Consider the following 16,517-nt stretch of genomic DNA (forward strand, 5'->3'; position numbering starts at 1 on the left):
CCTTTTCCCATGCAATTTTGCTAAGAAATGCAAGCATTTCAAGCTGATCAAAGAAAGCACAGATGCACACCAACTTTACACTCACACTTAATGAACAATTTAAACTCAACATTCCAAACCGCCTGTGAAATTTACCTTGGTTTCCTCTGCAGACAGAAACTCTGACAATGCTGTGAGCTGCTACCATGTCATGTAACATAACATATTGCTGCAAAGGGGAGAAAACAGTTCATTATTTAAAAGCACAGCTTGTTTTCTTCTAAATGCATGTTCTATCTCTACAAGTAGAAGTGATGAGATTCTTTACTAACATTCTTTTACAACAAAATGTTACTCAAAACATTCTCTTGAACATAGTTTAGGAAACTTACGGGCAAGTAAAGTTTGAGTGCATCAATCTGTACAGGTTCCTACTTTTAACAGCATTCTGGAAGCAAATATACATTGCTACACAAAATGTCATAAAAACGTTTGGTCATTAACATACATAAGGAAAAACTGCAGTAGTTGTATGAAGTTGGATTAAGGTAAGAGGGGTTTTTTGTCTCTGGTCCAAATTCAGAGATTGCAATTTAAGGATAATTACTATTTTGATTTCCATCAGATACACCTAAGTCTACAGAGACAAATGCATCACCAATTTAACAATCCACACATCTGGCTGGTGCTCAATTCCATTGGACTTTCTCAAACAGAAGGAAACAACGCAAGACAGAATCACTACTGTCAATACAACTTGGTACCTAAACTTGTGTCCAGGTTTTATTTAAGTAAGGTAGTGTTTCTGTTATGAGGTCAACCTCATGGTTGTCATGGAAGTCAGCAGAGAAGGGTCTCAAAGAGAACTGTAAATCCAAATTCTTTCAGCTCAAAGAGGGAAAATCCATAACAATATTCTACCTGTATATCTCTGAAAAATTCTTAAAGATTTGTAGGCAATTTCACATCAAAATAAACCAATCAGCATAAAGCTGAAAAGATGTATCTGTTTTCTTTGAACTTACCTTTCTAATGGTGTAGAGTGAGCTAGCAATGGATATTACAGACATGATCACAATTGCTAATGCATAGTAGTGATATTCATCAGTGATCCACAATATCACACTGAACAACTGAAAAATGTAAAAAGGGTTGAGAACCTAGAAGAGTGACAGAACATTAAAGTTACACCAAAAGGTCACATGCATTCTCCATCAGAAGAGAGTCAGAATCATCCTCCTCCTCCACGGAGGAGATAAACCTTTCACTTCTTGATACGTGATTTTTGTCTGTTTTGCCAAACTGATCCCTCTTTTTCACTACTTCCTCAACCCCTCAAAAGCACAGTTCTCACTAAAATAATACACAAATACATACTTTTAAGACGGCGTGCATTTTCCCCTACACCTCAAAGCAAAAGGATAGGAACATCTGATGCACCTTAAGTTACAATTCATAAATTAATTTGGATGTTACTATCTATTTCTTATTAATAAACTGACACCTCAAGTTCTTACTCCGTTAGTTCAGGTCGGAGAGTTTCTTTGTTCAAAAGTTTCTATCATGCATTATTATAGCACATGGATAACAAGTCAATTATTCAAATCCACCTGATACAAGAAAAATGGAACAAATCCAACAAAACTATATATGCAAGAACACATTTGATTTGATACTGTATGCTGTAATGTATAATCCCTGGGCTGATAACGGAGAACACAATCAGTCATTTTATGTTTGAAATTAACAACAAAAAATAAATAAGATGCATACCCTCTCAAAGAATTCTGACACACTTTCTAACGTCCTTGCTAAGACACCAGGTTGTGAACTCTGAAGAGCTTACATCTAAGGCCTCTTAAGTTTTGAGAGCTCAAAAATAAAGGTCCACATCATTTTGCTTTATAGTGCTGGGCTCTGGGGGAAGGTTTCTGTCTTACACTATTATTTAAAGACCAGTCCAATAGTCATTGTACTTAAAGTAACTTTTAATGATACACTCTTTTTAATTTGTTAAAGAAAAGATCTTACCTCCTTAATCAGAAGCTTAAAAATGGAAGGCACTTTCACAGCAATTTCATTTACTCCATAGAATGCTTTTCTGCATTAAAAAAAGGAAAAATATCAAAAGACAGTTAAAATTTTTATTAGAAATCTTATTCACTTCAAAGTAATTCCGTTAATATGACAAAGTATAAAATATTATTTAATCTGTGGCCCCTTTTATTTATCATATTGTTTCAAAAGGTGTTTATCAGAAAACATTTACCCAGTGAGATGTTCCAATACAAAGATAATTATTTTATACTTCAATTTAAACTGTAACTTATTTTTAGGTTCTTTCATAATAAGATTCCCCTGTAAACTGTGTATAGGTCCGATGTTATTAAACATGTCATTCTGAAAGCCAATATGGGGTTCTCATTAACTTAAGCTCAAACAAGTGTTAACTCTTACCCTGCAGTAAGACACTGTTTTCATGGTTCTGTATCTTAGTTTTATTCTTAGCATGAAGAAAGGCAAATCATGAAAGGGGGGGCAAGAAACTACCCTCTGATGGGATCTGAGCTAGTTAAATGACATTGACATGAAGAAGCCCTTAGAGGATGTTCTTAAGGAAAAGGCTTTTGTTGTATGAAAAGACACAAATTGACAGAAAATGGAACGATAAGCAAGCAGATGCTTCCATATTTTAAACTCTAAGAAGGTTTCATCTGAAAAAAAAACAGCCAGGATTGCAACAGAACCCGAACTATTGTAGTTTGGGTAGTCTATCAATAAATTAGAACACCAATAATTAAGTACATATCTACATTTTCACAATATATATTCCAGCCTGCTGTTCACATTTGAGAACTAAGAAATCCCTGAACTATGTACCATTAAAGTTACATTTTAAAGGTTTTTTTTCTAGACTAAGTTCTTCTCTACCTATGCACTTCAGCCGTGTCCCTTGACAGGCGTATTTACACCATTAGTCTAAAAGAGCATGTTAAAACATTAGTATTTTTTTCTCCCAGTTATTTCTTGCCAACCAGAATTAAAAGAAAAAGTGGGGAATGCATTTAGCCCCAACCAACCAGAGACAGATCCATGCAAGCTATGGGACACACCTGTGATACTAACTAAGCTTTTAAAATTAAAGCCGAAGTCCTGAGACCTGGGAAGTTCCAGCCTGATCCTCCTAAAATAAGAAATTAGTTACAGTTTAAGCCAGGTTTCCTGCTTCCTGGCATCCAACATTCCTTATTAGCCATCTAGCACACTATCCTCTCTCTCACAATGACCACTAGCCAAGGATGGGAAAGAAAACAAGAAGCAGCAGAGTGATCTCCCTCAGCGTTCCCTTCAAGCCTTCAACAATCTGCAGCTTGAGACAAACGAGCATCTTTCCAGCTAAAGAACTCCTGATGGACTTTTCCACTAGGAATCAGTCTTTTTGCCCTACACACCCTTCAACAATGACAATATGTTATGGTAACATTTATGTCACTTAAAGGCGCGTTATGTGGAAAAAATAACTACTTTGTTTTACATCAACTGCCAGATTTCACTGTATACCTGCCAATGTGGTTGAAAACATTCTATTCTTTCTGTATGTTCATTTTATTTCAAAATGTAAAGTAGTAAATACAATTTCAGAAGTATATTCTGAATTACTTTAAGCAATAGTTCCAACTGCCATGGTCAGTGTAGTGCAAGAAAATTAAGTCAACACAATATCAGAGTCTAGTTCCTACACAACGTATAGGTAAGATAAACAAGAACTTCATATATCTAACAGCCTTCTTTGAAGGAAGTATAAGAGCCTGTCTGTAAACACTAATCCCTCAATTGTCTTCTAGGTTTGTTAACACTTTGAGCACAGGTAATGGAATGAAAACAATTCTTCACTTAAATACTGTAATATTACCTGTAATCATGCATTCCCTTTGTCAGTCCTGTGCTGTGTTTGTTATGAATTGAAGAACAGAATGTAGATTCATCTAGACCTCTAAGTAAAGGAAAGAGTCAATGAGTTATTTAAGAAACTTGATATTTAAAATGAAGTATTCAGTAACTCAGAATAGCTAGATCTTTGCCAAGAGTTACGCTGTATTATAAAAGAACAATGTCTATGGATTAATGTTTTTCTAGCTATTTTTGTCACAACTGCAGATACCAATCAGATGTTAAAAGCAGTCCTCTTGTTGACACATCTTACTCTGTAGGATAGTCATATCTATTTCAATCAAAACGGAGATACACTTAAAAATGTATCTAACTAGTATTCAAAGGCCTCTAAAAAGAAAAAGTGAGCAAGTTTTATAAAACATTATATGAAATCAATATGGATTAATATTTCTTACAATTATCTTCATTTTTCTCTAAGTAGTAATGGAAGCATCTTAGAAACAATTATTAGTCAATTTATTAAATAAATATATATTGAAGCTATTTTGCAGCATCTTGCTATCAAAATTTTATCCATGACTAGGTAAAGTACATTCTACATTTTAAGTACTTCCTTATCACTGGAAGACTCATCTTGACAGGACTTGTCTACATGCTGTGAAAGCAAATGCTATAATTTAGAAGATCTGCAGATAAGCAAGCACACCCGAAACATCATTATGTTTACAGCTATGGGATCATTTCAACTACCAAACTCAGTAAATCGGACATATCATGCTCAATATCCAGGCATTTTCTAGTGGACACACTTTGGATGCACAGGAAAATATCATTACCTTCCAAAAGGCTTTCACAGATGACATGACAAAACCAGCACTATTCAACACAAGTCTTTTTTATATTGGATATCTATTAAGTTATCTACTAAAAAGGATTCAGAGTTGTCCCAGTGAAGAAAAAACTCTTTGTTGTGCATATACAATAACAATTATTTCCATTCTCTAGAACACAGGGAAAGCTTTAAACATCCTCACTATTGCAAAGGCTAGGACCATGTTTCTGCCAACTTCTCGTAAAAGAACAGAAGATGAAAATGTTGATGTGTTAATCTGGCCACAGGTTTATGAGGTTTCCCTAAAATTTTTCAAGTTCAAGGATTTTAAAATTACGACTTTTAGATTAATAAATATACAATTCTCTGCTAATAAGGTGCCTTTTCTCCCATTCTATCCTAAATGATTCAGTTTTTCTTTTCCTGCACAAAAAGGAATGTAACAGTGTGTTTAAGAAGGGTACCTAAAACTAAGTGCTTTATATGCAAATATGCATACCTCATGTGTGTAACGTCCATGCAAAGACAAAGCTTCTAGCAGGATGTTACCTGCTTTTTACAGTACTGTTACAGTACTGAATTCCCAGGGCATTTAAAAAAATCCCTGTGTGCACACAGTTTATTACACAAAGCACTCATCTACTCACTCAGAGATTCGGTTGACACTAGCTAAAACAAAACAGACATACAAGGTCAAAGTTGCATACTCTTTGGCTATGTGACCAAGTCTGATTTAGTTTAAGAACAATTACACTTGCATTTCCTGTGTTTAAAACAGTGATCTTAATATTACATTATTATAAAAAGAACAATGATATGAAACTCAAGCTCTCATAACCAAATTAGTTGCCCAAGAAATCTTAATTTGCCTCCCTTCTCCATTGTGCTAAGTCTTTAATTATGTGATAAAACTGTTCTGTCTCTGGATACTTGCATAATTAACTGCAGAGTGAATATATCTTCATGATGCAGTATTGTGCTTCAATCACAACTACAACTGCGTTGCGTGCCTTATGGATTTTACTATAAAGCCCTCAGTCTCATATACTGTCTCTTTACAAATATTAACTCGATTCTCAACCACGTTATTAGGTAATACCGATTTCTGTTTTTTACATAAACTGAAGAGCAGATTAAGAAAAAGTATCTTGATGAAGGACAAATTTTTAAGACTTCTTTTCAGAATATTTATCATTCATAAGTTCAGCTATTATTTTGCAGGTGGTATCTAGTGCTTCACTACATGATCACACCTAATTCACTTTAGAGAAAAATTATAGCAAACTCTCATTCTTATTTGACCTTGTGCAAAAGTGACTTAGTACTCTACCAGTATCGGTTATGTCTCAGATCCAGCTGTTTCTCCTCTTTATTATCCAATTGCTAAATAATGGTGTCCAGCTCAGCTACAGTACCTGACTAAACAAGTGGTCGGGCTCAGTCATTGCTAATACATCAAACAAATGAAAGTTTGGCATATCAGCAAGAATGTGATTGAATAAATACTCACATAACTTCACAGGCATATCTGACATTTTTCTGGGGGTTATAAATTGACCGAGTTATCACAAGAACATCAAAAGGCACAGTCAAACAGCCAACAAATGCCAAGTTTCAAGTCACTGCTTTAATGCTAAGGAACAACAGTTTCTTCTAAACACGTGGAGTTGTAGGATTTTTTCCCATACCTGTTCTTAGCATAAAAGTATAGTTTTGAGGTTTTTTTAATCTCATCTGTGGGAAATATTCCCTTTGAACAGTTTAAATTAGCAACACTATAGGCATGAAAACAGGACCCTGTAATGCAAAATGACAAGCGTCACTACCTGCACCACTGTAATTCATGGGAGGCTTAACATAAAAAATGCATACAAAGCTTTTAATTATTTACACATGAACCGAGACATTTCCACCCTCCCAGAGGAGTGCTCAGTTTTGTAACTGCTTGTATTATGATAATTTCTTTAAATTATTGTCATTGCTGATAACTTTCCATACTATTTGCACACACTTTTTTCGAAAACATAAGAAACATTTGCAGAGTATGTTTCTTCTTACAGAAATTTTGGCTATTTTTCTTTCCTTCAGTCACTGGTCAATTTTTTCTATATGCAGTGCTTGAACTTTTCCACATGATCGTTCAATGCAGTGAACATTGATTTAAGTTTAAAAGAGGTTATATTTCTGATCTGAACTTCTTATTTTAACAAGCAGTTGTCAAAAACAGAAGCCTGTGTTCATTTATCATGTTAGCACTATGAGAAGGCCTTATCAGTAGCATCAGAAAAAAGAATTTTCTTCTTCAACCCTAATATCATGCAACAGTGCTGCTGGATAAAAGAAAATACAGCGTATCACATTCAGTGAGCGCAGCTGGTACTGCCCACTAAAAGATGTTTTCTATCAATGCAAGAGACCTATTTTTGTTACTAGAGAGTAACCAAAGAGGGATCAAATTAAGCTCAACGGACTAAAATGTAGCAGCAGCAGACCTACACAAAGGTGAGCAACAAGGTACTTGGTGAATTCCCCTCTCCCTAGACACTCCTTTTGGGTCTAGCTCAGCAGCAATGCAAAAAATATAAGTTATTCCATCAAAAGGAAAGTTTTTAGGAGTTTGTAGAAGGAGAACTACTGCCTACAAACAGGTGCTCTGATTCTCAAATAACACTGCAAGAACAGGCAAAAAGTCTGCAGAGGCATGCAGCCTGTCACCCTATATGAATCATGCTCAATAAAGGTAGATTAAACAAATACCTTCCTTCCAAAGTCACGCCGAGTTAAACATCTCCCTGCTCTCACTATGGTTTAAACAAAGACTCAATGAGCTAAAACAGCTGGTCAGAATATGATACCAATTTTCACCATGTTCTTAGGCATGCTATTGTATTAAAAAAAATGCAGTTTGAAGCACAACACAAAAGAAAAAAAGTATTCTTACCGTACAACATCAAAACTTTGAACTGAATCATTCCAGAAATACTTCACGCTGTGATGTGTGAAATAACGAATCTGCAAGGGCAACATAGATATTAAACTAGCACTGCTTAACACCTCTTCTGACTAACTTCATTCTGAACAGCAATAGAAAGTGAATTTAGAAAAACTTCACTAAAAAATGAATACTTTTCTTTCAAAACAATCTTTCAAGCATTCCACAGTTTCCAGTAACAGGTTATTGAGGAAAAGATTTGTGCTCCACCCAAAGAATGAGTTAGCCTTTTAGACAAAAGTAGCAGCTCACATGTACTGTGTTGTGTGTGTTTAGATACTACTTGAGATACTTTGAAAATTAGGAAGTGTAGTGTTGCAGGTTTACTTACAGGCAAGTATTTTTTCAAATCATTTTTATTCTCTTCTGCAGCAGATTCACAGAAATGAACAGCATGGCCATTTGAAACCTTGTGTACAATAGGGTTAGGATTCTGTAAAGGATTGGCTCCCAAAGAAGGCATAATGCGAACCTTTGCACAAAACCATATCTTGAATTCATCCTTAAGAAGAGGGAAAAAAATGAGTTGGTTGAAACAGCATTTAAACAGCATTTTACTACAACAGCTGTAGCAAAATGTGTCAACAACAGATGACAGATTAGCAGAACCCACACATAACTACAGAAGATATCCCCAAGTTAATATCAGCTACCTTAAGAATACACTTTCTTTCCACAATTCTAAAAGCATATTTTTTGCACTGAAAGATGTATTTCTTTTAAGCAATGAGTCTTGGTACTTGAATTTTGATACCTTCAGCCCTTCACAATTTAATATATTTGTTCTGTAGTAGGAGGAACTATGGGATTCCTATGCATTCAGCTGCACCCACCCTGCAACTTCAAACGACTGAGGACTTTACACAAGATCATAACCAGGGTCTGTACACAGCAATTGTGGAGGAAGAAAATCACTTGAAATCAAACCACACTTGGGTCCACAGTTACACTTTAATTCAACAAATGTATCTCTGCTGAACAAGGGAGGGAAAACCTGAAAACCATGTTATCAGGTTGTATGAACACGGTATCTCTTCTGCAACTTTTGATGACAACAGCATTCATGTATCTAATTCTTAAAATCCAAAAGCAAAGACTTTCTTTTTGCTATGTCCTCTGCAAACAGCTGTCAGTCTTCCCATACGGGCATCAAAGCTATGTACAGTACCAAGGAGCACAGTTCTGCAGTGCCGTAAAACAAAATCATGTCTACATTGCAGGCAAGGATTTGTGTATTTTAGCAAGCAGCAAGAGGGATATAAAACAACTGCAGACTCAGAGAAGTGCATCCTCCTATAGACTTACAGTTGTTCTCAGCAGAACCACTTCACAGTCTTTAAGCACAGTCCTTTTGCATGTTGCTTTCACACGCCACTGAGGCATCCAGTAGAGGAGGAGGAGAAGAAAGCCACCAGAACAGATCACTCCTACAGTAACTAGCACCAACTTCCAGCGACATAGATCATAGCCATAGATCTCCTGCATGGAAACAGAGAAACAAACAATGACGGTCTTAATTACTCTGGCTCGGGAAGCCAACATTAATTTTTCATGAAGTGCGGTATTTAAAGCGAATCAAATTTAAAGGCCATCTTCTCCTTTTTCTTCTCTGGGGGAAGGAAAGATTTTAAAAACTTAATACATGATGGAGTGGCAACAAAAAGGAACACTGTTTTGCTCAGTCAGAAATACAAACATCAGTAAAAGCTTGACAAAGGCAGAACATCCACATTGTTTAAACTATTTCATCGCAGGACCCGCCTCCTCTCTGCACTGCTCCCTAAGGACTGAGGTTGCAGCACAACCTGCCTTAACTCTCAGTGAACAACCACACTTTTGACCATGACACTGCATGAGTCAGCTAAGCATTTAAGAGCAAAAGCATATGCGGTTTTGTCAAATGCTGATTTTACCACTTTAGCATTTGATTAGCTAGCATACATAGTTTTAAATTACTGATGCTAGCTGAATTTCATACTTTCTAAACAAGCCTGTAAATATATTTATCAAACACTACTTTTTAGTAGAGGAACTGGCTTACTTTGCCTGCCATTTAACAAGAAATGTGAACCATTAGAAAATGCAAGCCACACTGTCAAAGGTTCTGTAACTTGCATCAGCTGGAAAAATCCTTTTCTCCCATGAAAAAAAAAAAACCCACAAAGTATTAAGTGTGCCTTGGTCAAAGGCAAGTACCAACTTAACCTGATGACAGCCAGGAACAGAAAATAATTCAGTGACTTACTAGATGCTGTGTTACATTCCTGAGTTTCACATTACATCATTAGATTATACTTCCTGCTGCAAAAGGGCAATGAAGTTTCCCATTGAGTCCCACCCACATTGTTCACACTGACACCAACTTTTTGCAAATTTTTTTGTACTTTTCATTAAACAGTATTAGAAATTGTTTAAACTCCTTTTCTAAGAAAAGGCTTTTCAACAAGTTTGTTTTGCAGCCTTTTCAGCTGACAAAAAGCAGAGACAAAACCCATTCTCTGTTACCCCCAAAACACTGGAGCCAGTATTCACTCCTTACCAATAAAAACAGGTGGGTGAAAGATAGTGGGAGAGGTTAATGCTTCTTTTGGGGCAAACAAAATTACTTCCTCTGAAAAGCATTTATTTTAGTGATCTCAGTTTCATTTTTTTGTTGTAAGGTGTATTTGCTCTCTGTATTAGAGCTGGTCTAGTGAAGAACAGCTTTTCCTAGCAGCGTGCACAAAGACAGAACAAGGACTACAATTCACAGGAATCTACCATTTTTTAAAACAAAAACCCCTATATATCCCAAATAGTTTCTGCTGTTTCTAGAATGGGCTAGAAATTTAAAGATCAGTTATTACTATTTTCCTGTGAAAGCTAACTGCTGTGTCTTCCAGGACAAACGATAAGAGCTATCATTGCTCCAGTAGGAAGCAAAAGTTTATGTGCTACCAAATACCCATAAAACTGCTTCCCATACTTTAGGGAGTGGGTCTTATCTGCATAAATATGAATAGGCAAGAGTATGCAGAGTACAGTCGGATTATGGAGCATTAACCTGTTTGACAAGCAAAAAGCTCCAAGATTTGAAGAAGAAAAAAAATAAAAACCCCACAACCCACTTTGCTTCCATTTTCCTCTTAAAAAAAAAAGTTCTTAAGCACCAAAATCTCTTACCTATTGGACTACTGACCCCAATGTAGCCAACCTAGCACCTTTGCAAAGGCTTTCAACTGTATAAAAATGGACTAACAGAATTCATTACCATCTCATCTTCCTCTGCTTTATTGACAAATTTCTTTTCTTCTTTCTCCATGTTTAGTATGATATGGAACTTCTCGACTTGAGATATGGAAGACCTTTAACAACAAAAGAATTAAAAATTGAAGCAACATTACTGATTTTATACCTAAGTATTAGGTTGTTTTGAGTTATTTTCTACAAGTGCATGCACATAAAACACACTGACAACATATTAATATAGATCTTAAATTTGCACTATTACTAGTTTCCAGTAGTAACGACCCAAGGAGCTCTAGTAAAACTGGATGAACAAAAGTGAAATATTGCAGAAACAGCAGGCTCTGAAGGAGGGAAAAGAGCTTCTATCAATTTAACTTGGTTACATTCTACATGCAGCAAGCAGTTTTTGGTACATTCTACAAACTTCACAATGGAGACGTAAATTAAACCTGTAAAAAAAGCTTAAAAGTAGCTCAAGATTACACATTTCTACCATTCTACATGTAACAGTTCCAATCAGATGGTTTCAGAAGCCAGGCTATCCTTCAAGATGAAAGGCATTGTACCCCCGAGATGTGCATTTCTCATCTGAGCAGAAAAATAAATATGTGCTAGAAAAAGTTTAGTCCCCAGTTTAATATTTCTAAATCAAGACATGCTTAATGGTCAGTTAGTCTTTTCCCTTCTTTCCAATTCTTTTACCATTCAGTTTGTATCAATGGGTTCACTTCTTATTGTAAATCTCTCATAGCTGCAAATCTTGAGGGGTGCTTTGAGGATAGATCATGATCACAAGTTTCATGAATAGGGAAAGGCATGAAAAAAATATGAAGCTGTCTACAAGATTAACATAGTGCACACAGATCCCTATTCCAATAGGGAAGAACTACAAACAAAAGGCTACAACATACTATGAGGCTCATCAGAAGTTTTAACATCGCATAAACAAAGAAAATCAAAGATACCAAGTCAAAAAGCTAAATTTTTGAAATTAAAACTGCATCTAACCTAAACTGCATCTAATTAAAACTGCATCTTGGGCACCCCTGTACATGTTAATTGTATACAGTTTATCATTAATGCACCCATATCGCATTTCCACAGGACCACTTACCATAGCTAAAACCACTGCATAGCCAGTGCTCATCTGCCAGGACATGGATTAACTATCATTCTCTGCACTGACATTATACAGCCTTTGATTTTATTTACTGCACATATATAAATCTCTCAGAAGACAGCACTTACTACCACAGCATGTAAGGAGTCCTCAAGTATTAAGGATTCACTGTCATAGCACAAGTAGTTATTGTAATTGCCATTTTTCAGACAGAAGGCTGTTACAAAAAAAAAAAGAAATCAAGGTGAAAGCCATCTACTTAACTTCATCTCAGCTGTCCATTGAAGACTAGGATGCCACTATTTAAAATACTTAGTATTAGGTAGCATTATGATAAAAGCACAACCATTACCAAGTTCTTTGCTGTCATTAACTCCCCAACATTTCAAATCACCAGACTCCAAGTCAGATCCCCTTCAAAGCCAGCCCCTGGATCCACGCACTTACATTCAGCAGCAATGCCAACTTCAAAAGGTCCTTCCTCCCAACTCCTGCAGTTTATCAACATCATCACACCCTCACATGTTTTCTGCAAGCTACCACCTCCTTTCCAATTAAGCCAACAAATGAAGCACAAACCCAACAGAAAAGGTTTCTTTTGCTGCCCCAATCTGGATCTCCTCAGGAATCTATTCCTACTGCTGAATAAGGTCCTAGTGGAAGAAACACACACTCGAAGCAAAGAACTGCATCACAACACACAGCTCAGTCACAGGTGAAAAACAACTCAGCACTTCATAAATTGAGTGCTTGATACAGTTTGTATTTTGTTCTGTATGGAAGGAAGCTAATTTGGTAACAACTGTCTCCTTTGATAGAAACAACAGCTCACGCTCCTTGCTTTAAGCTGAAAATTTTCTATTACTATCCAATACTGAACTACGAATACCTTTCTTACTGCAAATTAATTTGGAAATTAAGCCAAAAGATGTGCACTACTGATACTTCCTTATCTGTTACACAAGTCATGCAAGTTCTAAAACTCATTTTTGTTTAAATTGCCACTTTTCTTCACTAAACAGTTTTTTATTCTGGGAAAGATATATGTATATGAAACGAGTTAAAATCTGTCCTAACCTACACAGGATTGCTGAGAAAGCTCCCGAGAACAATCTTTGAATTAATAACGTCAAACAACTTTATGTACACCATACAAATCACATTTTCAATCAGGAAGTCATGCAGCCAGAAAAAGTTTTGTGTATTTACAGAATTATATTTCTAATAAAGTTCACAGCTCCATGAGAGAATTATTGGATTTATCATACTTGAACTAGTTTGCTCTTAAACAAACAAGCATTTCCTCACTATAGTGTTCTGCAACGTGAAAAGCAGTGCCTGCAGGCAATACTCCAATCTTGATGAACATATCTAGCAACAACTATACTTGATACAGGAAAGGACCAGGCGGCAAAATAAATGCAAACAGCTTTAAGATCAATAAATCTCAACTGAGATTTCCATATGGCCAACACGTCAGAACAGGCGCTTTATGGGATGCCGCAGCAGCATGAGAGAGAAGTGCAATTGCTTTAATTTAGGGCTATTCCACAGCAAGGAGGGAGCATCAAGTCATCGGTCTGAAGAAGCACAAAGGGAAATCTCAGCACTGAGAGCACCAGCAATAATTCCTGTGATTCAATGAGTTCTTTGAACAGCTGGGTGGAATCACACTGGGAATACATGAGGAGCATTAAGAGGCTATTTTTGCCTCACATCATTAGCTCCATCTGCATTATTTTATACAGACTCATTTACTGAGCAACCTTGAACTAACACACACATTCTCAATATTTCACATACTGCCTATAATTTTCCATATTAAACTCAAATTCAAATCTCTAAACTTAGATCTTTTCTTAGTTGATGGGTCATGAAAATCATACTATACAGCAATGAAGAACAGCACTCTTTCTCCAATCTTATCTCTTTTGGCACATCATCAGTCCAAGCTCATCATCAAGAGTTCAAAGGCATAATTGCTTTGGGTTTGTTTCTCACTGCCGTGCTGAAAGTTGGGGTTCACCACCACCACCATGGGCTCCACAGGCGGTGGTGACTTCAGGCTGCTGGGTCAGACTGAAGAAAGAAGTAGCAGCATCTCACCAATTCAAAAGAGACTTCAGCAGTTTGCATTTGATCTTTACTTCCTTCTATAATATGGTGGGAAATTAAACATTTCAATACTTCAAATATTTAATTAAATATTTAAATATAAGCCTTGGACTTTTCAGACTACAAGGGAGTACGACATTTTACTAGTACTCAAATTGAGGTGAGGTTGAAATCCACTCACAAGAAGCAACATGGACTCAGGAATATTCAAATATAAAGTGCCTCTGATGCAAGGGCTGCCACTCAGCCTCTCTCCGGCACAAGTTCCCTGGAGTGAATAGCTAGAGAAGTCCTTTCCCCCTTTAACAAATAGCAACCAAAAAGCACTATTTATTCCTTTTAAAGACAGGGGCCAAAACCAATGGAAATGGTGAAAGTTACTGTCACTCCACTTGAGCTACTATTGTACAGCTAAGCATATTCTGGAGTCAGAAAAGTAGGAGGTATCAAAAAGGTCTGTAAAAAAACCGCTGTTTGCCACTGAGACTACGAGAATGAAATCACTTACAATATTTTAGAACATTAAGAAATAGTATAACGATCAGCTGAACAGTGTCTGAACTGTAAATACTTCTAAGAGCATACATTTGAATCACAAGCTTAAACAGTAAATCTGCAACATTGTAAAAAAAAAAAAAGTATATCAAAGTTAAACTGCAATTGCTATTTGTCTCTGTCCTGAAGAGTATGTACCTATGAGTAGGACAGCACCTGCAGTTTCAGATTTAAGTCGGTATTATTTTGGAGCTAAAGTAGATCACAAATTGGATCACCGGAGAAATTACAGCAGTGTACAGACCTTAAAACTACATGCATCCCCCACAGTGAAGAAATGTTGCACCTTTTCTGAATCACTACACCAATACCTATTTGTTGATCTATCCTGACTAAACAACCAGGATACCAAGCAGTTCTACCAAAATATTTATAGGCAATAAACATTTGCAGCAACAGTATAAAAGGTGCAAGTGAACTCATGGCACATTTATTAAGGAAAATGTTGTTAAAGAACTATAGTAAGTCTCAATCAGTATGCCTAAAAAGTTCTGCAAGCCACACTTTCAAAGGACTACTAGCTTATCTGAAGTCAGTTTTCTAATAGTTGGCATAATTAACAAACTACCTCAGTGCAAATTTTACCCTTCAAGTTTGATTTGGGGGATGGGAAGCAAAGAGATCTTCGTCAACATTTGTCCCAAATCCATAATCCTTAAAATCTAATTCTGCTTTAGGATACATACATCGTTGCCATCAGTTTATTCTTCCAGTTTAACCGGAAGTTTCATAATTTCAAGAGAAAAATTCCAAGGTCTGGAAAGACTACAGCTACAAAAGAAGAAACTTTTGAGATCTCCTGCAGTCACTGGGTAATTTAAAAACCAAGTTTCTCAGATGAAAATAGAATTTTGACAGCTCAAGTCTTTAGTAAAATCCATGTATGGATATGCATAAAAAATTATCAAGTTGTTACATATGCTTATGCTCTGTCATCATTCGGCTGCTTAAAATATGCAAGTAAATAAACTTACAAACTTGTATCTTAAACATTCCCTATTTTATTCTTTTCAGAAATTCGTAAAAATCCAGAGTTTCTCTTACCAACAAGCAGTCCAGCAGCTGTCCTCTGCACTTGCTTTTGTTATCATGAGTTAGTGAGGCAGTTCTTAATAACTGAGACCCTATCTACAAGGGAAGTCCTGACAAATGAACTATTTTGTCTAAAATCTAAAAAAAGTCTCCAAGGGCTTTTCAAACTGTTATCAAAAGATTAACATATCAAAGAAAATTTGGCACTGCTTGGAATGCCTTTTTTTTTTCCTCTTCCCTCCAGTGTGGCTGAACAATTGCAAGACTGTGGCCGGGCTGGCGCGGAGGCTGCGCTTCCAGGCATCAGCCGCCTGGTCCAGCTCCTTCTATTCAAACCAGAAATGCCTCACCAGGAGCCCGCAGACAGCTTCAGGTCTATGCACGAGTCCTGATATTATCTGCCCAGCTAAAAGCATATGCGCTTCTGACCAAACCCTTCCTTGTATTTACAGCTGTTGTGAGTGAAGACAACAACATTCATTTTGAGGAGCTAATCGATGTTAAAGGCGGCAGTTAAGAAATACACACATTTCTCACTCTCAGCATTTTACAGTTTATCACAGAGCTTAATGAAGGAATCACATACACCAAATCAGACGACCTTTAGAGATCAAGTGCTACAAAGCTGAAACAGGTAACTTGGTCACTACCCAAACGTTGCAGAAATAAGTTACTTTTCTGTACAACACAAGGATCAACCAGCACTGCTTTGGTAAGAACACAAAGGGCAAATGAAAAGATCTAGCAAAGCAGACAGGAAGAGTGAGACA

General features: G+C 36.5%; 1 protein-coding gene across 2 annotated transcripts in view; it reads right to left on the bottom strand.

Moving 5' to 3' along the window:
* ATP13A3 (ATPase type 13A3) overlaps positions 1-11,777 on the bottom strand; it is a 34,478-nt gene extending 22,701 nt beyond the window's left edge. The window contains exons 1-9 of one of the 2 annotated variants that reach the window (XM_009584267.1): positions 11,767-11,777; positions 10,948-11,041; positions 9,003-9,176; positions 8,029-8,199; positions 7,647-7,717; positions 3,893-3,973; positions 2,011-2,080; positions 1,005-1,139; positions 136-208 (exon numbers count right to left, since the gene is read on the bottom strand). In XM_009584267.1, coding sequence (XP_009582562.1) covers positions 136-208; positions 1,005-1,139; positions 2,011-2,080; positions 3,893-3,973; positions 7,647-7,717; positions 8,029-8,199; positions 9,003-9,176; positions 10,948-11,041; positions 11,767-11,777 — 880 coding nt within the window. Of the gene's footprint in view, positions 1-135; positions 209-1,004; positions 1,140-2,010; positions 2,081-3,892; positions 3,974-7,646; positions 7,769-8,028; positions 8,200-9,002; positions 9,177-10,947; positions 11,042-11,766 lie in introns of those variants that run through there. The other variant, XM_009584268.1, reaches the window with a different exon arrangement.
* Positions 11,778-16,517: the final 4,740 nt, after the last annotated feature.

Source organism: Fulmarus glacialis, unplaced genomic scaffold (assembly GCF_000690835.1).
Source record: "Fulmarus glacialis isolate BGI_N327 unplaced genomic scaffold, ASM69083v1 scaffold25678, whole genome shotgun sequence".
Taxonomy (NCBI): Eukaryota; Metazoa; Chordata; class Aves; order Procellariiformes; family Procellariidae; genus Fulmarus; species Fulmarus glacialis.